This window comes from Indicator indicator, chromosome 2 (assembly GCF_027791375.1).
Source record: "Indicator indicator isolate 239-I01 chromosome 2, UM_Iind_1.1, whole genome shotgun sequence".
In the NCBI taxonomy this organism is placed as follows: domain Eukaryota; kingdom Metazoa; phylum Chordata; class Aves; order Piciformes; family Indicatoridae; genus Indicator; species Indicator indicator.
In genome coordinates this window covers 35,153,780-35,179,716 of record NC_072011.1, presented here as the reverse complement: position 1 = coordinate 35,179,716, position 25,937 = coordinate 35,153,780, and the positions used below count along the sequence as shown (strand labels likewise).

At 42.2% G+C, this 25,937-nt stretch overlaps 1 protein-coding gene across 1 annotated transcript; it reads right to left on the bottom strand.

The window, feature by feature from the left end:
• Positions 1 to 9,169: 9,169 nt before the first annotated feature.
• PIGM (phosphatidylinositol glycan anchor biosynthesis class M) lies at positions 9,170 to 10,435 on the bottom strand. Its single transcript, XM_054399215.1, has one exon. The coding sequence runs from the start codon at positions 10,433 to 10,435 to the stop codon at positions 9,170 to 9,172; it is 1,266 nt and encodes a 421-aa protein (XP_054255190.1).
• Between the last annotated feature and the right edge of the window lie 15,502 nt (positions 10,436 to 25,937).

Sequence of the window (25,937 nt, the reverse complement as noted above, 5' to 3'; positions counted from 1 at the left end):
CTGCTTGCACAGAACCTCTTTTCTTCCCTTCTCATCTATCAATGTCACTCAGTCTTCACATCAGTGGTGGTGAGAAGCCTTCTCCATCTGCATCCAGCTCTGAGGTGAGAGGATCTGGGAGTGCTGGTGGAGTTGTTTATCATGAGCCAGCCATGTATTCTTGTGGCCAAGAAGGCCAATGGTATTCTGGAGAGCATTAAGAAGAGTGTGGCCAGCAGGTTGAGGGAGGTTCTCCTTCCCCTCTACCCTGCCCTGTTGAGGCTGCATCAATAGTACTGTGTCCAGTTCTGGGCTCCACAGCTCAAGAGGGACAGGAAACTACTAAAGAGAGTCCAACATCCATTGGACGAGGATCAATATAGGACTAGAGCATCTCTCTTATGAGAGCGGTTGAGGGACCTGAGGCTCTTCAGCCTAGAAAAGGGAAAACTAAGGGGATCTTATAAATGCCCTTCTCATGGGTGACCAGTGATAGGACAAGGGGCAGTGGGTACAAACTAGAATACAGAGGGTTTCACTTTAACTTAACGAGAAACTTTACTGTGAGGTTGCAGAATCTCCTCTGAAGACTTTCAAAACCTGCCTGGATGCATTCCTGTGCAACCTGATCTAGGCACACCTGCATCAGCAGGGGAGTTGGACTAGATGATCTCCAGAGGTCCATTCCAACCCTTACCAATTATATGACTCCATGGTTCTATGGTCCTGTAACCCAAAAGGGGTCTCTTCCTATACTCTTAACAAATGGCATGAAGTCCCTGAATTTGCTCCTGCACTATTATAGATGAGGATATACATAGTTATAGAGGATATATATGTATCTTTTAGGTATGTACAGATAAAGGAGGAGATATTTATAACTGTTATAGCATAGATTAAGAATCCACATCTCTTAAGAACTATGGAAAAATCTATTCTGGGCACTCTGTGGAGAAGTTTACATCTGTACATTCCCACCACCTACAGCCTCCAGCACTGAGCATGTACTTGTTGAGAAGCTTAGAAGACTGAAGCAAATTTAGAGCTCCCTGTAACTGCTTCAGGCACAGTACATCTGGTCCAGATTTCACTTTGTATCTGTAGTCTGTATCTGATCACTGAATTTGCCTTCACAGTGCCTGCTGCGATCAGCTGCCTATAGAAGGCCTCATCAGCTTTGTCATCCTGATTAGGTGGCTTGTATTAGACACCCACAACCACATAACCCATGACGGCCTGCCCCTTAGTTTGCACCCACAAACTCTCAACTCACCCTCATCCACCCCTGGACAGAGCTCAGTACATTCTAGTTGCTCTCTGATGTAAAGAGCAACTCCACCATCTCACCTTGTTGACCTGCCTTTCCTAAGAAGGACATAGCCATTCATGACCACGTTCCAGTCAGCTGTCCTACCGTGTTTCTGTATGCTACACTGGAATGCACCTGAGAACCTAACATATCTCAAAGAAAAGGTTTAAACATATGAAAAAAAAATCTGAATATTTTTTAACCAAAATATCTGTAGTTAAATGTTTAGGGTTTACTAACAATCAGGCTCATAACTGTTTCAAACAAGACTGCAATAACTTCACAGCAGCATGTTACAGGAATGGATTAGGAGACACATCTTGCTTGAATAAGTTGTCATTTAAATGGATCAAGCAATTAAAAGTGACAGAGGCAAACAACGAAGTGAAATCACTTGTTGATAATAAGCTACTGTCTGAGACAAAACAAATAGTCAAGGTCTGCAGGGCCTCACTTTTGCCCTTGTTTCTTGATCACTTTGCTCCATCCTGCACATGTGAATTTTGGCCCTGCCCATGCAGCATTTCTTTCTGGTGAACAAACAATTTGGTTCACTTCCAGCAACAAACTTTCTCAATCAGCTAGTGTATGAGGGAACATCGGTCATGACTTCAGTTCCTGTACTGCTGGAATTAACAAACTCGTTGTTGCTAGCACTAAACTTGGAAGTGCTAATGGTAATTAAAATCTATTTTCAAATACACCTTACAGTTTCAAGGTAGAGAAGTACTTGTTACTCATGTGAATTTCCAGACTGTATATTAAAAAAAAAAAAAAGGACAAAAAGGTGCTGCTTTCTTCAGGAATGTGTCATCTGTGGGAAAGAAATAATTATCGATGAATTAATTCTATGTGATATAGCATTTGTCCTCCTGAAGTGAGTTTATGACTATGTGTCCTCCAAACTCTTCTGAGTAAGAGCAGCTTCAAACTAGAATTTACAAGTATTCCTATTTTTGTTAACTTTTTAATTGTCATATTGTTGTTGTAACAGAAAGATATGGCAAGACAGTGCTAATGCTGAAGATGACATCAATTATCAGTAGCTTTGCTAACATTTGACAAAAGTCTGATGTTTCACACATTCTGACAGTTTTCCCTCAGCTGCATTTGGGTAAAATATATTAACAAAATACTCTAACACCTCATTCAAGTGGGACTGTGTACCTAAAGGTGATCCTCATTATTCAATGTATTCACACACATATAGTGTGGAAAATAAAAGAAGGATAATCATTTAATCGTACTTCATTTTCCACTTCATTTTCTAAGCCTGCTTCCTGGGTAATTCAATCTACTGGATCAGTGGGAGGGACGTGGGATAGATTTAAAAAATGCTGACTGTCAGATCACCAGGGGATTTGAATTAATGTTCTTTTGCATAGTATGGAAGCACATGGGCCACAAAGTGCAACTCTCCTTGGAAAATTGCTGTCAAAACAGTACTATCTACATTAACTCAACTGCTGACTTGTGAAGCAGTAATCAGGTTTTACTTGAATTAACCTTCAAAAAGCAGTTTTAGAGGGACTGCTCACTAATACTCTCTTGCTACACCAACAGTATTGTCTATTAACAGCTTATACCAGTCACATTTGTACAAATCTACAAGTGCTACTGTAGGCTGTAACATCCTATAGACCCCCTTAAAAGAGCATGATGGAAGCAAAATTAAATCTGACAATTGCTAGATTAACAAATCCCATTTTCCTCCTGTGAAAATGGAAATCATACTTGATAAAATACCCTTCATATAAATAATGTAGCTTCCACAATCTGGGCATACTGCTCAGTTTCCCTACATTTCAATTGGTTTCCAAGCCTGAAGTTCTCTCTCCCAGTATAATCAGATAGAGACATTTCCTTTAGATATTTCTTCCACAGATATTCTAACCTGCTTCTCCACTGATTTCCAGAAAAAAGTAGAACAGATCTCTTACCTGTCATTTCTTTACATGCAAGCTATGAAATATTTTATCTGAAGAGAATGTTAAAGGCTCACAGTTAAGCTCTAAGAGGCTGAAGGTAAAGCTTTATCTATGCATTAAGTAAGGTTGCCCCTAGCAAGCAACCTCTTATTTCTGCAGAAGCCCGTGCCTGCCTCAGAACATGCCAGAAAGGAGGGTGATGAGGAATCACTTGCTGAAACAAGATACTATTTATTTATGCTATTAAAAAGTAACACATTTTGGTCTTCTTTGTATTACTGGATAGCATCCAATTAAAAAAGAGTTACTAAATGCATGGATTGCATGGATTTATTAAGGTGTTTACAGAAAAGTAATTCTTTAAAAAAATTCTGATACTTTTACTAATACAAAATGTAGGTCTCTGACCTCATTTGTCATGTAGAAAGACAGAAGCAAGGCTCATGCATAAATAATGTGACCAGTGCAGATTGTTATGAAAAACATCAGGATAGCAGTAGAACATGCACTGTCAAATATAGTCAGAATTAAGTGGTTCTTGAACATGTCCATCACAATTCAAGATCCCTGCTGCATATGCTTTTACTTTCCATATGCATCAAAATTCATGTGATTCAAGTTTTAGAGCCACTAAAGTGCTGAATAGAAGAAATATTTAAGACACCCCTTTTGCAGAAGCAACTCTGAAAAAATCATATTCTTAAAACGTGTCATGATACAACTTTTTGCTTCTCTATGTGCAGATAAATGTTTAGGTTTGTGCATATGATGCACGTATACAGGCCCTTAAGCAAGAAAATTCTGTAAGTGATTTGGTTTCAGTTCTGAGTACAAGGTTTGTCCTAAGTGCAGGATAATTCTACACCACAATGCTGCTATCATTAAAATATGCATTCTGCAGCTGTCTTTGAAAAATATATGAAGAATATACTTGTTTCATGTGTCCACTATGTATTTCTGAAGTCCCTTTAAAATAGAGGCCTTCTTCTCAGACAAAATGAGTAAGAAACATTCTGCTCATAATTTACTTTTTCTTTGCTTTCTCTATAAAACATTAGGAAAAATACTGGAGTTTCCTCCTTGCTGTGAAATAGAAAAGCTTCAAGGTTTCTTGGAAAAAAGAAAACTGATGAGCTCAGTTTAGAGCACATAATTGCTGCCTTTACTATTACAGGATTCAATACAGTAGTAAAGCCAGGGCAGTTAGTTAATAAGGACTAGGTACATGGATATTGTGTCAGATGGTAAATTAGCATGTTCATACTAAAACTTAATGAAACGTTTATTATTATATTTGTGTTTACTTTGTTATTTGAGTAATTCCATTAATAAACTACAGGAAATCACTGTTAAATGCTAAAGCAAATAATTGTTAGTGCTGAAGCTTTGATAGAAGTCACTACAGGCTACGGTTAAAAAGCAAGGCAAAAATGGTGTCTCGGTATGTTGTTCATTAATTTCATTTTGTCTTTCACCTTGCACTTTGCATTCCATTCCAGGGCTGGTTTCAATGCAATGTGAAAAACTTGTGCAAATGAGACACATTTCATTGGGTGCTTCAACATTTTTTTATACAAGTAGTCAGTATTAGAACTTTGCAGCCCATGGCAGAATGGAGGCTAGTATTCAGACACATCAGTTCCTAATTAACGGAAGATAAATGGACATAAAATTAAGCAAAAGAGTTTGAACAACCATCAAAAGCAATAAATGTTCCATAGGAAATGAATCTGGTAAATTTAAAGGGCATTAAAATTAATCACCATGACTTGTTCATGAATTATACCGTGTTCTACACTTGGCTACAATTATTTTGATTTAATGCTTTTTATCAGTGAATAAAGTTATTCAATTCTATTTAACTACCTAAAACAATTTGCAAAATCTAAACTCTCAATTCTCTCTCCTGTTTGTCTCAGCTCATTTCTCCCATTCAGCTTCTTATGGTTTACCATTTATAAATCCCAAACACATTGGGGTGACTGGCTTACTTACAAAATCACAACCATGAAAAGAACAACTCATACTGGATAATTAAATCTATGACTCTAAATCCAAGTTTGTATAAAATTCTTTTTAGGACTTGTTTACGCATGGCTTTCTCAAATCATTGCTGAAGGGTTGGTATTGACCTACAAAGGTAAAGTACTCTTCAGTTCCTGTTGCCACAGAAGTTGCCTTCTGAAGGCCTCAAAATTATTTAGTTATTAAGGAATCAAGAATGCATTTGTCATAAGGAAATGACTTCTTATCTAACAACCAGTATTGTAAGACTGTCATGAACATGGTAACTCAAAATGTGTTGCTTTTCTCCTGAAAAGTTTTTGAAGTTGGAAATGCCTTTTGTCTTTTATTTGCCTCCTTTGCCAACATGATGGAAAAAACAGGGCCATGGAAAGGTCTAGAAACAGTGTAATTAGGTCTCTTAAAGAGATAGAAAACATTGCTTTGGGGTTTTGGTGATTAATATAAAAGCCAAGCATGCGTGAAAGTGGCTTGTGCCACCAGTCTTTTGACTGACAAACCCCTTGCGGGAGATACAGTCAAACTGGTGGTTCTGTCTTTCTTCCTTCATCCCAGGCAAAGCAGGGGCAAGGAAATCATTGTCACATACCTAAACCTGCCCAAAAAAACTAATACAGTTTGTCAAAAGAATATCTGCTGCATCTTCCAGTTTCTGGATTTACAAAGAACAGGCTGGCAGGATCTTCATGGTGTGGAGGCAAGAATGAGTGCAGATACTTTAAGGATACCATCATACCTCCTGATAATATGCCCTAAGGTCCCTGGGGCTCAAGGACTTCCTCTTCTCCCACATCACCACCTCAATGAGTCTGAGAAGAAATGTGAAAAAATTTGCAGATCAAAACACTGCAATTCAGTCTCTTAAGGTATATCACAACCAGGAAAGCACACCTTGAATGTAAGAAAGCTGGGAGCCACTCCAGTCCTGGAGAAGAAGCCTGCCTCAGGAGACTGCAGGATTTAGAGAGACAGGTAACCATGAGTTCTGAAGGCAAACTTTCTTGCCTGCATCTTTTCCTGCTGACATCTCTGGGAATCCACTTTATATACTAAGGGTTTCACTTTCCTGTAAAATCTAACTAAAAGTTGCAGAAAACATAAGAATTCTTCAGTTTGGCACATGCCTATCTAAACTTAAGATTTTACTAAAAAAGACCAATTTCCACCTCTGTCAAGGGCTGTGTACCCCAGACTCCTCACAGGATGTTCTTCAGAGTACCAAGTCTAAAATTGCTCTGAACCTCTCTCACTACCTCTTAACACTCAATTCCACACCTTCTCATGTGCCTTATCTAAGTATCTCATTTTGACAGGTTGCAGAGCTTCCTATTTTAACATTTTTCTTATGACAACTGTTCCACTTCTTGAACTCTTTTCACTTTCATTATTTTTAATAGCAGAGATACTGAACTACTGAAAAACTGTATTTCCTTTTATTTTGTGTTATAAACTCTAAGGCTTTTGGAAAGCAGGTGCCATTCTAGCTGTATTTAGACTCTCTGCATTTGCCACTGTTAACATCTATGATAACTGGTTAATTAAGTGCAGTTTGAAGTTTAGCTGCAGTTTAGATTGCAGAAGCAAGAAATACAAATATTTTTGTGTTATACATCTCTGTGATCCAAGACAAGTATTTGGAAATGTCTTCCTTCATGCCAAGAAGCATCGGTCTGTTCAAAAATTCAAACAGCATTGGAAAGGTAAAAGTATGTGAACAAGCACTTTTTCTCCTATTTCACTGAAGAAAGACCCAGTATGAGGCACAAAACCAAAAAATGTTATTGTGAAAAGAAAAAATAAACCCCAGTGTACCTGCAAAGTGACTGCCTTATATGCATTCATTACCTTCATTCTTGTAGAACACCCCACCCACTTACTGGAATGTACAGGACTGTGGATCTCCAACATCCCTTTATAATCTCCTGTACTCTTCTAGAGAAAAGGCCACAGTCCTCAACAAGCAAAGTAACGGCAAGGAAGTGGATGCTGGGGAGTGAGAATATTGGGGCTGGTCCATGAAGGGGTACAAGAAAGAACTGAGGATGACCCCATTACAGCCTACACTCTCGCTGACCGGGGTGCAGTCACACTATGTCTGAAGATGGCAAGTGGGACACAGGTACTGGTAATGAAGCCTCAGATACGGTGAGTAAAGAACCAATCCAGGATCCTTCCACAGAGTCACACAATCACAGAATTAACCAGGTTGGAAAAGATCTTCGAGATCAACCCAACACCATCTAATAAACTAAAACATGACAGTAAGTTCCACATCCAGTCTTATTTTAAATACTTCCAGGGATGGTGACTCCACCACCTCCCTGGGCAGCCCATTCCAATGGCAAATCACTCTTTCTGTGAAGAATTTCTTCCTAACATCCAGTCTAAACTTCCCCCTGCACTGCTTGAAACTGTGTCCTCTCCTTCTGTCACTGGGTGCCTGGGAGACCAACCCCCACCTGGCAATAACCTCCCTTCCCAGGTAGTTGTAGAGAGCAGTAACGTCTCACCTGAGCCTCCTCTTCTCCAGGCTAAACAACCCCAGTTCCATCAACTTCTCCTCCTAGGGCTTGTGCTGCAGACCCCTCACCAGCTTCATTGCCCTTCTCTAGACACGTTCAAGCAACTCAACATCCTTCTTGAACTGAGAAGCCCAGAACTGGACACAGTACTCAAGGTGTGGCCTAACCAAGGCTGAGTATAGGGGCACAATGACTTCCCTGCTCCTGCTGGCCACACTATTTCTCATACAGGCCAGGATGCCATTGGCCCTCTTGGCCACTTGAGCACACTGTTGGCTCATGTTCAGCCTACTGTTAACCAGTACCCCCAGGTCCCTTTCTCCCTAGTCGCTCTTCAGCTACTCAGTCCCCAGACCATAGCACTGCATGGGGTTGTTGTGGCCAATGCGTAGAATACGGCACATTCCACTGGACTCTGCCCAGCTATCCAGCCTGTCAAGGTACCTCCACAGAGCCCTCCTACTCTCCAACAGATCAACACCTGCCACAACTTGGTGTCATCTGCAAACTTACTAATGATGAACTCAATCTCCTCATCCAGATCATCAGTAAAGATATTGAACAGGATTGGGCCCAACACTGATCCCTGGAGTACAGCACTAGTGAGTGGCTGCCATCTGAAGTAGCAATATCCACCACCACTCTCTGGGCCTGGCCCTCTAGCCAGTTCTTAAGCCAGAACAGAGTGCACCTGTCCAAGCTGTGGGCTGACAGCTTTGTCAGGAGTTTGGCACCGGGGTACGGTGTCAAAGGCTTTGCTGAAGTCCAGGTAGACTACACCCACAGCCTTCCCCACGTCCACCAGGCAGGTCACCTGGTCATAAAAGGAGATCAGGTTGGTCAGGCAGGACCTGCCCTTCCTAAATCCATGCTGGATGGGCCTGATCCCTTGGCCATCCTGCAGGTGCACTGTGGTTGCCTTCAAGATGATCTGCTCCATAATCTGCTCCTGGCACTGAGGTCATGCTGACAATGCTATAATACCCTGGCTCCTCCATCCAGCCCTTCTTGTAGATGGGCCACCTTCCAGTCATCTGGGACCTCTCCAGAGTGCCAGGACTGCTGAAAAATGATGGAGAATGGCTTGGCAAGCTCATCTGCCAGTTCCCTCATTATCCTAGGATGGATCAGTCCAGTCAGGAGCAGCAGGAGACTCAGCTGGCAACAGTGCTAGAGAGGTTACAAGCCAGTTTCAGGGACTACATGGGAGACAGGTACAGCTACACACACTGGGAATATGCAGGGCAATTAAGGTCAATCAGTGCCCTCACAGGTCCGAAACAGTGTAATTTACATACATTCATGCTATCGTACAAGGTACATGCATTTACACTAGAAACAATGCTGGTGGTATGAAAATTCTTATCCAAGGACAGTAGGGCAGTTTCTGGATTTTGGGTTGTTTATTACCGTTGTTTAAGTTCTTTTGCAATTCGTGCTTCTTTTTGATAATGTGAAATAATTTGAACCATTATGACACTATTAATAAAAAGGAAAAGCAAGCCTGCTAACCATATAAGTAAAAAAGTGTTATATCCTTTGAACTCCAGAAAGTAGGCAGATGCAAGCCACAGGCCTTGCCCAACAAACCACAGGAAGACAAGCAGCGTACTACGCTGCCAGGACATCTTAACACTAGGTATTATGAGGGGCAAAAGGCAGAGATACCAGACAAAGTACTGGGATGTGCATACTTTGTTAAAACTCACAAAAATAGCAGTGTGTAGGAAACAACAGAAAGGAAGATCTCTGTAAAATGCTAAGGACACAACCAGGAGCATAAGCAGCTGGGGTAGGAAAGCTGCAAGCCCAAAAGCAAAACTCCATTTGCTCTCTGCAGTTAGGTACAACATGTAGAAATAGGGAGAGAAGTTATGACGGATATCCCTCCTGGTCAGGTGGTAGAGGTAGGCGTGCTCCAAAAACTCCCAGCCATAGAGGTTATAAAACGCAACAGTTAAGGCAGCCAGCACAGATCCAGCAACTGTTCCAAAAAGCAGCACATTGCGGCTCAGCATCTTGACAAAAAGCTGCCAGAGATATGCTATGAATGTAAATTTTGCTTTTTTATCACTCCCCAGATCCACTACCCCTTGCCCGCTGCAGCGTTTGCTCTGCAGATGGAGAACTATGGGCAGCGCGTAGGTCAATGGGTATATTTTCATGTGCACCGACAGCCCATAGCAGACTGCGGCTTTCCCTATGTTCCCCCTCTCCACAAAGTACAGGGTGGCGAGCACCAGCAGCGCGACTACAGCCTCTGCATTGCCCCGGCTGGAGACTGCCATGGGTAGAGGGTTAAGGAGCCAGGCGGCGGCGCAGCACCCGCAAGCCTGACCAGCGGCGGCACCACGGTGCCGCAAGGTCTGGTAGGCGACGACAGCAGCCGCCAAGTCCCCCGCCACGAAGAGCAGTTTCCCGAAGACCTCAGCGAGGTAGACGTTGGGAGTCAGGAGCCAGGCCACGAGCGGGGTGTAGCGGTAGGTGGCTCGTCCGTAGGGGGACTGCCCCTCGGTCACCAGCCGCGCCGCGTCGGTGAAGACCCGGTAATCGACGTCGGTGTAACGTACCCGCATGGCCCCATCCTGGTGCAGGCCGTACAGCACCAGGCCCAGCCTCGCCAGCAGCGCCGCGCCCAGCACCGCGCCCACCCCCGTCCGTCCCCCCGCCATCCGTCCTCGGGGCCCGTCTGCTGCCGCAGCGCTCTCAACCGGCACCGTTGGGCGTGGAGAGGGGGTGGGGGGACAAGTAGGGCAGTGGTCGGAAGGGATTCCGCTCGGCGGCGAGGAAACGCGGGTCCACAAAGGAGCCGCTGCGCGCGTTCTCAACTTCCGCCTGTGCGCGGGGGGGACGAAAAGGGATCGCGCACGCGTGCGCTCGCTGCGGCTGTCGGGTGTAGGCGCGTGCGTGATGCGGGCGCAGAAGCCGCTGCCCTGGCTGGGGCGTCGCTGTTGTGGGTGTTGAAGCCAAAGTGTTTTGTTGGGTGGGTCGGGTCCGGTCCTGTCCGGTCTGGTCTTCCTAGTGGCCGGTGGTACGCTCCTGCCTATCAGGGCTACAAGTCCTGGTGTCCTTCCCTCCCTGACGCTGCGAGTCCTAAACAGGGAGTGCCACTGTTTCCGTTGTTCCTGCTTGGCCAGTGTAACGCACCTGCGGGATGGGGGAGGCGTGCGGAGCTTCGCGCCGTAGTTGAGTTGGGGTGCTGCACTGGTGTTCGCATTTGAGTTGGGGTGTTGCACTGGTGTTTTATATTTATTCCATTAGACTGCGGTACTCTGTTTCGGTAAGCGCGATCTCATATCGCTGTCTTGAGTCTTGCTAGAAGATGAGCGCATTTGTCAAAAGATGTAAAGCGAGCTGCGGGGCCTCTCTGTCCACGTTGCTGTTGCACTTTCCCCTTCTCAAAGAGAGCAGCGTGCCGTGCAAATCTGTAAGGCTCTTTATAGGCAAAGTCAACATATGCAATAGTAGTTGAGAAGAAGGGAAAATAACATCTGTTATTTACCTTGTGCAAGTGGCTGTGCATTGCCTAGATAAATGAGCTCTCTCTAAAGCACTTAGGTAAGCATCCTTCCACAGTAGTTTTTATTTACTTGGATCAGAAACGGTACCATGAAAATCAGAGTTCTAACTCTGCATTTTCTTGTTTAGTAGTTAATTGCAAGTGTACTCTTTTCCAAATGAAGCAATTCAACAAAATGTTTCAGGAGTTGCAGCATTCCTGGCTCACATCACTTACCGAAAAGAATGTGGTTTTAATCTGTTCAGGAGACACTCATCAGAGAACTGGGAGCAAGTTTGCATTTGGCACAGATGTCTTGGAGGGTGGCCTAACTGGTAGGCTATTCAGGGAACAAAAGATACTTCATGTGTATGCAGCTATTTGTGTTTTGTTTTTTTTTTTTTTTTCCCTGTTAAGACTGTTCTGCTTTGCATAGTAATATCATAGTGTATAGGTTCAGGTGTCCAATGGAAGAAGCATGATAACTAACTAAACTGGAGAATCTCTTTTTCTTCTGTCTGTATAGGTCATCAGATACATTATTACATAGTAAATTGGACATCTTAAACAGGACAGCTCAAGAGACTTCTTCATGAACTCACCATATGACATCATTAAGTCCTAAAACTGATGTTCTTGGTATTTGTGGGATAGGACAAAAAGGTGGTTATTGTTCCTTTGTAAATAATTGTTTAGATACTACTGCTGTTCTACCTTAGAACATGAATGATTGGTAAAGTAATTTTCTCCCCTTCTTTTATATAGCTTGTTTCAGGAAGGATGTTGCTCATGAAGAACTGTGCTTGCCATCTGCCTACTTTCTTCCAGGCATGTTTGTGATTGTTGTCTCTATCATTTCAGATATCCTTTGAGGAAACTGTCAGAACAGAATGAATTGCAGTTTATTTGTTGAAGTGTCTAATTTGCTGAAGTAATGCTAGTTTAATAAACTTAGGAGTTTGTAGGTTTCTCTGATGATTTTTGTATGGTCCTGACAGTTTGTTTTTGGAGAATTTTTTTATTTCATCTGAAATTAATGGAAGTTGTGGAGTTGTCCTTAGTGACTGTTTATCTGGATTCTAAAGAGGAAAAGGTAGGTAATTCTAAAGGGTTATGAAGTTAATGAAACAGAAAAGCTGCATTAACTGTTATTGCATATACTATGACTGTATGCAATTGCTTGAGTTGGAAAAAGAGTTGATTTTCCTTATTTATAATTTAATGTCCTGAAAATAAACATGAAGCTCTTCAGAGAAATAAAGTTTGGCTCAAAAACATGTTTGGCTTTGGATTTGATACCAGCTTGCTGATCCTGTTGTGTGCTCTAGATTTAAAGCGGAAAGGAGGATAGTCTTATTAAAGTTATAAATCTGTTGTTCCTGTAACATGCTGCTTTTATTTATACAAGCCACCAGGAATCACTTTTAGAAAATGCTAAGAAATTAAACTTAATAGAACTGCTGGTATCACAGCTAATCGATTCTGGTACACATGAAGATACAGTATGAAGCAAAGTGTGAAGTTGGCCATAACCATGCATATTAATTAATAGGAATGCATATATGCATATGTATATAAGTGGGTTTTTTTCCCATTGTCTACCATACATTTTGTTTACACAGTCTCCAAGATGGTACTGTCAGATATCTTACAAACTGAAGTCACGTATATATGAGCTTCTGTTGCATACTCATGATGTGTAGCCTAATGATAATAAACCTAATCTCAAATGTTAAGTTTTCATGTCTTCATCTTCTCTAGTAGAGATTGCTCTTCAGCAGCACTGGGAGATATATTTGGGAAGCTCTCTTACATACCTTATCATTCCTTAAGTAGTAGCAGTGCAAGGACAGTGAAACTGAGGCCTTGATATGCAAAGTGCTCTAAGTGCTCTGATGGAAGTTTTTCCCATCTGAAAAACAAGGTACAGATGGAGGGTGACTTGCTGGTGAGCGTGGGACAATAACAATCTGTCTCCCTGTAAGTCAGGAGCGGTCAGTTGTACTTGCCTTTCAGGGCTTTACAGTATGGTAGAAGGTCATGAGCTGAGGCTGCTTTCATTGACAAAGATGAACGTATGGCTAGATCTGGTGGATCACAGAATCAACCAGGTTGGGAAAGACCAGTTGCAGTGGTGAGAGCCTTGTTAAGATTCAGGCTAAACAGGCTTAAATATCTGAAAAGTTATGGAAGAAAGAACAGTAAGAGGCTTCATAGAAGGAAGGCAGACGGAGGATCACAGAATCATGGAATCAACAAGGTTGGAAAAGACCTCAGAGGTCAAGTCCAACCTAATACCTAACACTACCTGGCAACTAAACCATGGCTCCAAGTGCCACATCCAATCTTTTTTTAACACCTCCAGGGACGGTGACTCCACCTCCTTGGGCAGCCCATTCCAATGACCAATCACTCTTTCTGTGAAGAATTTCTTCCTAACATCCAGCCTAAACCTCCCCTGGTACAGCTTGAGACTGTGTCCTCTCCTTCTGTCAGTGGGTGCCTGGGAGAAGAGACCAACCTCCACCTGGCTACAGCCTCCCTTCAGGTAGTTGTAGAGAGCAATAAGGTCTCCACTGAGCCTCGTCTCCAGGCTAAACAACCCCAGCTCCCTCAGCCTCTCCTCACAGGGCTTGTGCTCCAGACCTCTCACCAGCCTCGTTGCCCTTCTCTGGACATGAACGTTCAAGTATCTCAATGTCCTTCTTAAATTGAGGGGCCCAGAACTGGACACAGTACTCAAGGTGTAACCTGACCAGTGCTGAGTATAGGGGCAGGATGACTTGCCTGCTCCTGCTGGCCACACTATTTCTGATGCTGGTCAGGGTGCCACTGGCTTTCTTGGCCACCTGAGCACACTGCTGGCTCATGTTCAGCCTACTGTTAACCAGTACCCCCAGGTCCCTTTCTGCCTGGCTGCTCTCCAGCCACTCTGACCCCAGCCTGTAGCTCTGCATGGGGTTGTTGTGGCCGAAGTGCAGGACCCAACACTTGGACCTGTTAAATGCCATCCTGTTGGACTCCGCCCATCTAGATATCCAGCCTGTCAAGGTCCCACTGCAAAGCCCTCCTACCCTCTAACAGATCAACACCTGTCCTCATCTTGGTGTCATCTGCAAATTTACTAATGGTGGACTCAATCTCCTCATCCAGATGATCAGTAAAGATATTGAACAGGATTGGGCCCAACACTGATCCCTGAGGGACACCACCAGTGACTGGCTGCCATCTGGAAGTGGCACCATTCACCACCACTCTCTGGGCTCGGCCCTCCAGCCAGTTCCTAATCTGCCACAGAGTGCTCCTTTCCAACCCATGGGCTGACAGCTTTGTCAGGAGTTTGCTATGGGGGATGGTGTCAAAGGCTTTGCTGAAGTCCAGGTAAACTACATCCACAGCCTTCCCCACATCCACCAGGCAGGTCACCTAGTCATAAAGGGAGATCAGGTTGGTGAGGCAGGACCTGCCTTTCCTAAATCCCTGTTGGCTGGGCCTGATCCCTTGGCCATCCTGCAGGTGCACTGTGATTGCCCTCAAGATGATCTGCTCCATAATCTGCTCCTGGCACTGAGGTCAGGCTGACAAGCCTGTAATTCCCTGGCTCCTCCATCCAGCCCTTCTTGTGGATGGGCATCACATTGGCCAGCGTCCAGTCATCTGGGACCTCTCCAGTGAGCCAGGACTGGTGGTAAATGATGGGCAGTGGCTTGGCCAGCTCATCTGCCAGTTTTCTCAGTACCCTGGGATGTATCCCATCTGATCCCATGGACTTGAGGATCCAAATGGCTCAGCAAGTCTCTAACTGCTTCCTCCTGGATTACAGGGGGACTATATTGCTCCCTGACTCCATCAACCAGTTTAGGAGGCCAGTTATCCTGAAGCCCACCTGTCTTACTGTTGAAAATAGAGGCAAAGAAGGTATTTAGTACCTCTGCCTTTTCCTCATCTTTAGTTACAATATTCCCCTCCAAGTTCAATAAAGAGTGGAGGTTCTTCTTGCCCCTCTTTTTACCATTAATATATTTATAAACATGATTTTTATTGTCTTTCACAGAAGTGGCCAGTTTAAGTTCTAACTGGGCTCTTGCCTAATTTTTCTCCTACATGACCTAACAACATCCTTAAACATATCTCGAGTTACCTCCCTCCCTTTCCAAAGGCCTGTTTTTTCCCCTTATTTTCTTCAAAAGATGCTTGCCCATCCAGGCTGGTCAATCCATTCATGTGCCATGTTTTAGCTCATTCTACTGAGGTGTTGGGGTAAGGCACTTCTCATGCAAGTCTCTTCTGCAGTTAGAATACTATGGGAGGTAGTTCTTCCTGATTGTGAACCCTCCAGTGTGGTTGAACTGATACCCACGTAGTCTATTGACTGCTCCTCCACTTCTAGAACCTCATACCCATTGCATAGGGACACCTGGGGAGGCATGGTGGGCAAGGAGAGGGTTCTCTTGCCTTCTCTGATGGGAACTTCCATTCACTACTTATTTTTGGGACCCTGCCTACATCTTGATGGTGAGGTTTTTGTGGTGACATTTTTTGTCTCAGGGAGGTCACAGTGTGGTTCCATGTGTCTATCTCTTTCTCCAACTCCTTAATATTCCTTAGCCTATCCACTTCCTCTTTTATGAGGTCTCTTTTGTGGCTTCCTTTTACCCCATGGCAATATGGTGTAGCCTATATAACCAGCTGTGGCTGTGCAGCTGATTAGAAGCAACTGTTAGAAAAGGCAGTGCCCAGCTGCCAGGGCTAATTGTGCTGGAAAGGCTCCAAAGCTGCTGTTTGTGAGGAGACATGGGTAATTCTCTGGTATTGCCAAAGCTGGGTTTATAGTTTGCCTTGAAGTGTGTCTAAACTCTGTCTACCAAAGTAGAAAAGGCCTGGGTGGAAAAAATAAATTGTGTTAGCTTTGTTCACGAAAGAATGCTTTGGATAAGGCTTGGTACTGCTAACATGTATACTCTGTGTGTATGTGAAATGTGAATGAAGATTATCTGTGCTTACATGTACTCCAAAAGTTTTGCAAAAACCAGATCTCTATTGCATAAAACTTCAAATACTCCCTCTGGAAAGGAAATGAAACATTATTCTAGCTACCTGTGGTGCTTTTGGCCTTAACCAATAAAGGGCTTCCCTGTCTTATATCATTAATGTCTTTAAATTGGTTAAATAGATGGTTAAATATCTTTTGAACTTAAAGGGTGTATTACTATTACTAAGGTTAAGCTTTGTCCTTTCTCTATTTTCTAGGGATGGCATGGTCTTCTAAATATAAGTAGTAATAATCCTGAGTAATAATCCTACCTTATTCCTTTTGTTCTATCCTTTTCTATTATGCATAGTATCTAAAATGCAATTGTACTTTGTACTATAGAATCATATACTAAAGAGAGACTGTCCTAGAGACATAGCTGTAAAGGATGCAACCTTCAATAGGAAATTCACTGGTTGGTGTGTTGTTGGGTTTTTTTTTTGTTTTGTTGTTGTTGGGTTTTTTGTTGTTGCAGGTCTTTTTGTTTGTTTTTCTGATGAGTAGTGTTTTCTGTCTCCTAGATATTTATTTGTTTGCTCTTCCTTTAAGCTCTGACAGTTACTTGGCTGAGTTGCTTATACACGTTTTTCTCTTCGGACTCTGCCCTTTGCTGTATTAATCTCTGGTGGTGGTGCTTCTGCAGATTATAATTACCTGGTAGCGAAGTTCATACTAGTTTTGCTGCTGTCTTTAGCAGTTACAGTTCTGTCCTTTGCTCACCTCCTTATTATACAGGATGACAGTCCCCTAACCTTTTGTACATGGGTCTTTTAACGCAGCCTTCAGAGCTTACTCATTCACTGTTGATTCAAAACGACAGCTGTACCATCAATCTGTTTGTCAGTCTTTCCCCATGTGGTGTTCTGGAGTATGCTCTCCTTCCCACATATGCTCAAGGATGCTGTCTGGTCCCTTGTGCTCTGCAGGTCTGCTGCACCTGGATCAGAAAATGAGGGCAGACAGTATGAGGGCTTACTGTTTTAATGTTAAAACTCCTATCATAGGAAAGTAAGCCCCTGGTAGAGAAGTTGGGCAAGCCATGTTTTTAAGACTTGGGACAATTCATATGCAGTGTTCTATATCTGCAGTGTAACTGGCAACAGGCATACCACTTGTTTCAGTATTGTTTGGCTTTCTTCATTCTGGTTACAGTTGAATTTCAATATTTGTCTTTGCTGACTGTCACATTGCTGAGTTTTACAGGTTGCTGCCAGAATTTGAGTCTGCTGACATAAACTTTGCATAAGTGTAAGCAGAGAACCAACTAGTGATTATCCTGTGTCAGAGTAGATCCTGCTTAGTTTGTGTATAGGAGAAGATTAGGGAAGGCTGTCTGTTGAGAGACAGAAGATAGCTATATGTAATATCACTTTGAAGCTTTCAAAGAGGTGATTGTGCCAAAAAGTACAGCACAAAAATATCCCCTGGATAAAGTGTACATTAGGTTGAAATATTGATGCAAAGCAAAGTAACAGTAGTTTTCCTTATTTTGGTTGCAACATTGCATTTGTACAAACTCTAAGGTAAATATTTCTGTAAAGACAGAAAGTCATAGGATCATAGGATTTTAGGGGTTGGAAGAGACCTTCGAAGATCATCTTTTTTATTTGAAACCTGAACTTTTTTTTAAATATAAATTAAACCAGTAATGTAATGTAATATGAGTGAGTTGTGCATAAGATAGATTTGCTCACTGTAGCATTCTTGCCTACTTTTGATTTTTTGGATATAAGAAATGAGGAAGGCTAGTGGCAAGTTTGGAATAGTGAGTGCAAAAGACTGGCCTCCATTGCAGTATAATCTTTGGGGAGGAGTCAACAAACGGGCCTCCATGATTGTAACAAAACAAAGCAGAAGCGAAATACAGTCAGTGTATTTGTGTGAGATGTTTACTCTGAGGTAATACTTACTTATAAGTGGAGCATGCTTCTCTACTGTATGATAAAAGCACACCCAGTAAGGCTGTTCTGAAGGGTTATTTATTTTTGAAAGATAAATATTTTGTTGTATGTTGGGGAAGAGAAAAAGGGATGAATATTGTGGAAACCAATGTGAGCAACATTGTGAGGCAAAATCTTGATTATTAGTCTTCCCAAGAACTTCTGATTACATTGGTTTTTAATTTTTTTTGGGGTAAACTAATCCATGTACATCTTAATATATCTTTGATTACATATCAGCATATGTGGTGGTGTTGATACTATAATTCTCTGAAAGTCCAATGAATAATTAAGGTGTGAGTTACTCAGTTTTTCAGTAGTGCTTTTTGCTTAAATGCAGGGTGATATAAAACTGAAGGAAATCCAACTGAACTTGGCAGGCAGTTGCTAGTATAAACTGGTTAAAAAAAAAAAACAATTGAGAAGGTAGTAATCAGTAATGTTGGAAGTCTGACCTTATTTTTTAATTTTTTTTTGAGTTACCATGAAAAGACTTCAGGTCAGGATTAACAATTCATTGTATGAGTCACTTTGATTTGAATGCCATTGAGGATTGTCTCCAACTTCTGTTCCCAAAAGGCCTAAACAAATCTATTTGAAAGTTATACTGAGATAAAGATGAACAGCAATAGAGAGAGAGATATGTCAGGGGATGGGGCAGGGGAAGGCTTGAAGGTTTGAATTACTAGCTTTTAGAGGTTAATTTGTTTCAAATAATTTTATGGAGTCTTGAATGTCGTTAACTCTGTTACCATGTAAACTTAAGCTTTCATTCTTTCAACCTTTGCTAAATACCTTTAAAATTTTAAGTCTGTATAGGTGAAGAAATGTTACAGCCAGTCTTTGGTTCATCAGCACAAAATATGATTAATCATGATAATTTTCTATTTTCTTCCTAGTGTAAGATAATGCAGGATAGCAAGTCTGTAGTGGTAAGTGATACCTCAGTCAATAGTGCTGAACTATACTAACTGACCTTAGGAAGCTTTGAGAATTGAGAAGCTTTCAGAATGCTGTTGCTTTTGAAAGGGCTTAGAATTACTTGTGCCGTATAGAACTGAATGAAACTGGCCAGGGTTTACCTTCCAAATGCATGATGTCTAAAAGTTAGATGTGTAGCATAGTTAGATGTGTAGCATAAACTTTTTTTCTGGAATAGGCAAGTCCACCAAAATGTGACTGACAGAAAAAGGTAGATGAGAGAAGTATTTTGTTTCTTCTTAACAGTGTGAATCATTAGATGTGCAAAATTCCTTCCTTGGGTCTTGCAGGGCATGGTGCTGATAATTGTCTCACAAACTTTAAGATGATAGTGCCTACCACCTATCTTTCCTAGTTAATTTAAAACATTTTTATATGTTCTGTTGTGTTAGAACTGGGTAGAAATACCTTTAATCAAATAACCTACTAAAAAAAAGGAAATATTTCCTATGAGGTCTTCTCTTCTATGATGTTTTCAAGTATTTCTTGCATTCTGGTTAATGTTACGGTTGCCAGCTTTAAAACTTTATTTAAAAATACTTATTAAACCAGAGTTTTTAAATATGACCTGGTGTATTTTTTTAAGTAACAAATCTCATTGAACTCAAGAACGCTACTTTGTGAATTGCATTTTAGCTGTGATCTCAGTTGAAAGTAATTAATAAAATAAAAGGAAAAAGACAACCTTAACTTTTGTAGAATGAGAAGAGACACGTAAAGAATTTTGTTGAGCAGCAGTAGGAGGAAGGCTGTAGCAGTTGTGTGTTTACTTTACCACAGAACCATTACCAGGGGACTGACAGTGTTCAGCGGTTCAGCTTATGAAGCATTGGTATAAGCTAAATTTACCCGTTTATAATAATTAAGAATGAAGGATCCACAGGAGGAAAAAAAGATCTTAACACAAGATTACTAATAGTGTACTGTTAGATTCTGTTAGAAAGTTTTACTGACAAAAGGCCCTGTGTTTTAAGTTTCTACTTAAGGAAAAAAATGTTGAAGGTAGTAACAAAGTTTGTGCCATTCTAATTGAGATTGCCAATCTGCACAGAAACCCCCATAGTTTCTCCCCCATATAGTCCTAAACCACATTTTTTTTTCCCTTTTTCAGCAATATATGTGTAAGGGATATAAAGAATCCCTAATCAGCAAATCATTTGGTATTAGACCTCAGCCAAAACTTTTCAATAGTGAAGCCTGTTTTGATTGTCTGTATAAGCAACTTTAAGACATCTTTGAGTCTTTAATTTTTTCCTTCAGTCATATATGGTGTATAACAAAGCAATTTTTCCTGTTCAGAGAGAAAAGACAGGATTTAGACTCTGCCTTTTGTTTCTAAGAATAAAGTATTTATTTTTCAGATAAATAGTTCTGTTTATTTTCTTTAAATTTTTCTTTCCCATTCTCTTGAACTTCTAACCTGAGAGCTCATTGAAAAGTATGAGATGATATCCTAAAGTACTCTAGAAGGGCTTTTAGGAGTCTGCAACAGGTTGAAGACTTTGCTTCTTAACCCAGGCAGTTCAAGCATGTAGAAAGTCACCCTTCTGTCTTCCTTGTTCTTAGACTTGTCATATTTTTTCCATATGCCTTAATTGATTTTACAGCTGAGAAAGGTATTTCTGTGGAGAAGTGACTCAGCAGCGTAGAACAGTATCTGTTCTCCTTCAGATTCATGTACAATCTGCCTCTCTGCCTACACACCAGCTCTTACTTTCCCTTCTAGCTTCTTTTCCTGTTCCAGTGTTGGCTACCTTGGATTTTCAGTTCTGGTCCTTTTGTTAAGACCAGAGAGTTCTAGTATCACTTTCCCCTTAAAACTTCCTCACATTTTTGAGTTTGCTTTTCCAGGAGGAAAGTATTTGTTTGCTCTTCATCCAAATGTGTTCCCCTCTACATCTCTTGTTCAGCCTTCATATAAAATGCACAATTTCCTTCTTCCAAAAAGATAGTGGTTCAAAATGTAGGATCTCTGGACTCTAGCTTGGCTCATAACAACCCAAAACAGCAAATGCAGGGAAATGCTTGATTGTGGCAGGCTTCATCATCTTGGTGAAGACTTCAGAAAAATTCAGATTTAATAGATGATATTATCAGCCTGTTGTATGCTTGCTTATTCATTCCTTTACCATTGCGTGTTTTACCTTGGTAGGTGAATCTTGTCAGTACAATTACATCATGTTGTAGAAGTCATGACGTTTGCCAACACATTAGAATTTAATGAAAACAGAGCTAGGTCTGGTTTCATGGAAAGAAGAAACTATAGTCTGAAACAGATAATTTTGCAGCAAAACCAACCAAGAACTATTTAAACAAGATATATAGCATGTAAATTTCAGAGCAAAGGACTTCTCAACATGACAATGCTTGCTATAGAATTGATAGGAGGCATATCTGCTTAAATTCTGAAATGAGAAAGAGTATGTGTACTAAACTAAAAAAGGTTATTTTAAGTCTGTAGCTCTTGCCTGTGTGATTTTTTTTTCAGTACTACATGTGTTATTTTCACAAACTGTTCTACTTCAGCTTCTCTTTCCTCATTTTTTTTTTAAGAAGTGGGAAGGAGTTACACTTCTTTAATGTGATAATCTGAAAATAATTCTAAGTAGAATATTCACAGTAACTATGATGAATAAAGATGCTGTTTTCTTAAACCTTACTACTGTTGTACTGCTACATCACAAGATGTGGTATCACTCTCAGGGAGAGTCTCCAGTACCTCCACATCTCTCTTGTCTTGAGAGACAAAACTGGACACAATACTCAAGTTGTGGCCTCACCAGAGCTGAGTACAAGGGGACGAACACCCCCCTGCTCCTGCTGGACACAGCATTTCTAATCCAAGCCAGGATGCCATTGGCTTTCTTGGCCACCTGGGCACACTGGTTGCTCATATTCAGCTGCTTGTTGATTAGAACCCCCAGGTCCCTTTCTGCCAGACAGCTTTCCAGCCACACTTCCCCAAGCCTGTAGCATTGCTTGGGGTTGTTGTGACCCAAGTGCAGGACCTGGCATTTGGCCTTGTTGAAGCTCATCCCAAGTCCCTCTGTGGAGCCTCCCTACCCTTGTGCAGATCAACACTCCCACCTAACTTGGTGTCATCTATAAACTTACTGATGACACTCTCTGTCTTCATGAGGGTCATCAATAAAGATGTTAAACAGAAGTTGTCCCAACCCTGAGCCCTTAGGAACATCACTTGTGACCAGCTGCCAGCTGGATTGAACTCCATTGACCACCACTCGTTGCACCCAGCCCCTGCTTTATCCATCAGAGTGTGTACTCATCCAAGCCATGAGCAGCCAGTGTGTCCATGAGAATTCTGTGGGGAACAGTGTCAAAGACTTTTTTGAAAGTCTAGGTAGACAATATCCACAGCTGAAATTTCTCTCATCCAATAGTCAGTCATCTTGTCATAGAAGGAGAGCAGGTTCATCAGGCAGGACCTGCCCTTCATAAACCCATGCTGACTGGGCCTGATCCTCTGGCTGTTCTCTGTATGGTATTTAATGGCACTTGAGATGATCTGTTCCATGACCTTCCCTGGTACTGAGGTCAGACTGACAGGTCTATATTTTCTTGGATCCTCCTTGCTTCCTTTCTTGTGGATGGGTGTTACATTTGCTACTCTCCAGTCAATTGGGACCTCCCCAGTTAGCCAGGACTTCAGGTAAATGATGGAAAGGGGCCAGGGAAGGCTGGGCCTACTTTAAGAATCAAGTTATGAAGGTGCAGGAGCAAGCTGTCCCTATGTGCTGTAAAATGAGCCGTCGGGGAATCATAGAATCGTAGAATTAGTCAGGGTTGGAAGGGATCACAAGGATCTTCTAGTTCCAACCCCCCTGCCATGGGCAGGGACACCTCACACTAGATCAGGCTGGCCACAGCCTCATCCAGCCTGGCCTTAAACACCTCCAGGGATGGGGCCTCAACCACCTCCCTGGACAACCCATTCTAGGCTCTCACCACTCTCATGGTGAAGAACTTCTTCCTCACGTCCAGTCTGAATCTCCCCACTTCCAGCTTTATTCCATTCCCCCTAGTCCTGTCACTACCTGATATCCTAAAAAGTCCCTCCCCAGCTTTCTTGTAGGCCCCCTTCAGATATTGGAAGGCCACAAGAAGGTCACCTCGGAGCTGCCTTTTCTCCAGACTGGCCTGGTTAAGCAAGGAGTTTTGCAAGAACTCAGGGGGAAAAAAGAGTGTACCAACTTTGGAAAAAGGGGCAGGTGAACCAGGAAGCATTTAAGGATATTGTAAGGTCATGTAGAAAGAGAATTAGAGATGCAAAAGCTCAGTTTTGAACTTAATTTGTCGAATTCTGTCAAGGATCATAAAAAGTGCTTTTATAACTATATTAATAACAAAAGGAGAGCCAGGGAAAATCTTCATTCCTTATTGGATGAAGGAGGGAACATAGTAACAGAAGACAAAGAAAAGGCTGAGGTACTTAACTCCTTCTTTGCCTCGGTCTTTAACAAAAAGACTGACTATCCCCAGGGCAACTGGGCTCTTGAGTTGGTAGATAGGGATGGGGAGCAGAATATCCCTCCTGTAATCCAGGAGGAAGTAGTTAGTGACCTGCTGTGCCACTTAGACTCTAACAAATCTATGGGTCCAGATGGGATTCATCCTAGGGTGCTTAGGGAGCTGGCACAAGAGTTGGCTAAGCTGCTCTCCATAATTTATCACTGGTCCTGGCTAACTGGGGAGGTCCCAGATGACTGGAGGTTGGCCAAGGTGATGCCCATCCACAAGAAGGGATTGAAGGAGGATCCAGAAAACTATAGGCCTGTCAGCCTGACCGCAGTACCTGGCAGGGTTATGGAGCAGGTTATCTTGAATGCCATCAAGTGGCATGTACAAGAAAACCTGGGAATCAGGCCCAGCCAACATGGGTTTAGGAAAGAAAGGTCCTGCCTAACCAATGTAATCTCATTCTATGACTGGGTGACTGATATGATTTATGATCAAATTTATAGCTGGAAATATGATAAAATATGAACATGATTTATTAGATATCAAAAATTATTTTTGCACACTAATTTGATCCAGGTTCATTTGCCCGATCGATGATAGGTTGATTACACATGATGGGATGTTAATGAACAATGGAATAACAGTCTAGAGAAGTCAGAAACTTGGAATACAGAGTAACAAACTGGAAATCTTATAGTGTGAAAACAAACAACTATGCCGCCTTGGGGGGGGGGAGGGGGCAGGACAGACCCTCCTGGCCTCGCTGTGGAGTTAAACTACAGAGAAACAGTCTGTGAACACATAAATTAGCTTTAGTTACTCACGAACCGCTGAGCTTCTAGTCACCAAACTTGCTAAATGAAGAGGTGCACAGAGCGACAACTTGTAGACCAAAGGGCAGGGATAATCCAAAGACAAAATCCCAAATTGGAGGAAGTGAGGGAGAGAAAGGGAGCATGCTGCTGTGATGTGACTTGGAGCTAAGCATGCTGCTGTGAAGGTAATAGCAGGCAATCACCCTGAAGTCAGGCACAAAGTGGATGCTTGTCGCCGTCTTGAATCCTGTTAACGAACTGGGGGTAGGCTTTTGAATCATCCCCTATAAATTCCGTTTTTGAAAACTGAACGGCCCAATGGCAGATTACCTTTTCAAATATCGCCAGTGAGTTCAAAGTGCTGCATGGCAGGCAAACTGCACACACATTCTCAACTAGCCTCTGACACGTGCAGTTGTCTGTGTAAAACGTGAGGCACGGGGTCCAGCTTCCACCCCCCCAAGCAGCCTTAATGGTGCCTGCTTATTGGCTCCTCGACCTCAAACCTGGACCCTGCGATGGGGAGGGAGGAGAAAGGGCAGTGGCTCAATAGTTTAGCTGGGTCATTAATGCCACTTATTGAAATGTGTGAAAGCCCTTGCCTTACATGCTGTATGGCTCAAAATACAAAGCAAATGCAATTTTTTGCTTCAGAAATAATGTCTTCTGTTTGAAATTGCTCAAGTCTTCCTATGTTTGGGTCTTACACAAGTCCTTTCTAGTTTTTTTACCTCATGAAAAGCATACTTCTGTAAAACTAGGAATGCCTTAGCTTTTTAAAAAAGATTAATGTCTCTGGAAAAAAATGCATGCTAAAGGTGTTTTTCTCTTACTGTGTCCCCACCTTTCTGTTTGGCAAACAATCCTATTTTAGGTCCTTTTACTCTGTTTTTGATCTAGCTATGCTTATTATGGGTCAGAAAGGCTTTTTACTGCTGTTTCTCTCCTTCAAGTTCATGGTCCTAATATTATCTCTAGTCAATCAGCTTGCTTCATACCTGCAAGTGTCTCGGTCTTATTTTGCTCCCTGTGCCAGAGTGTCTGTCTTAGTGCTACTCATCAAGAAACCTACCAAGTCTGTCTCTGCTCCCTTTTGTGAATCAGGGCTATTGCACCCTTCCCTCCTATAGTTAGCCCTTGCATTTGTATTAAATGTCTCATGTTGTGTGTCAGCAGCAAGTTCCCTGGGTTCTTAGGATGCTGCTGGGATGAAGGTTCAGAAGAACAGTTGTCAGGTGAGATTCCTCAGGGTCAGGAGACCAAAACCTCTTTTCCCTAGTGTGCCTTGGGGAGCTGTAGTTCCTAATATCTTTGATGTGAAGACAGGACTATGAAAGCTCTGAAACCACCAGCCTGTCCTCACTTTTCAGGCTGTACAATTCAGGAAGCTTTTCTGGATTTTTCTGCACTTTGGGCAGGTGTGTCTTG

What these genes read in the sequence shown, in the direction of transcription:
- PIGM (XM_054399215.1), bottom strand. Translation starts at nt 10,435, where the DNA reads ATGGCGGGGGGACGGACGGGGGTGGGCGCGGTGCTGGGCGCGGCGCTG.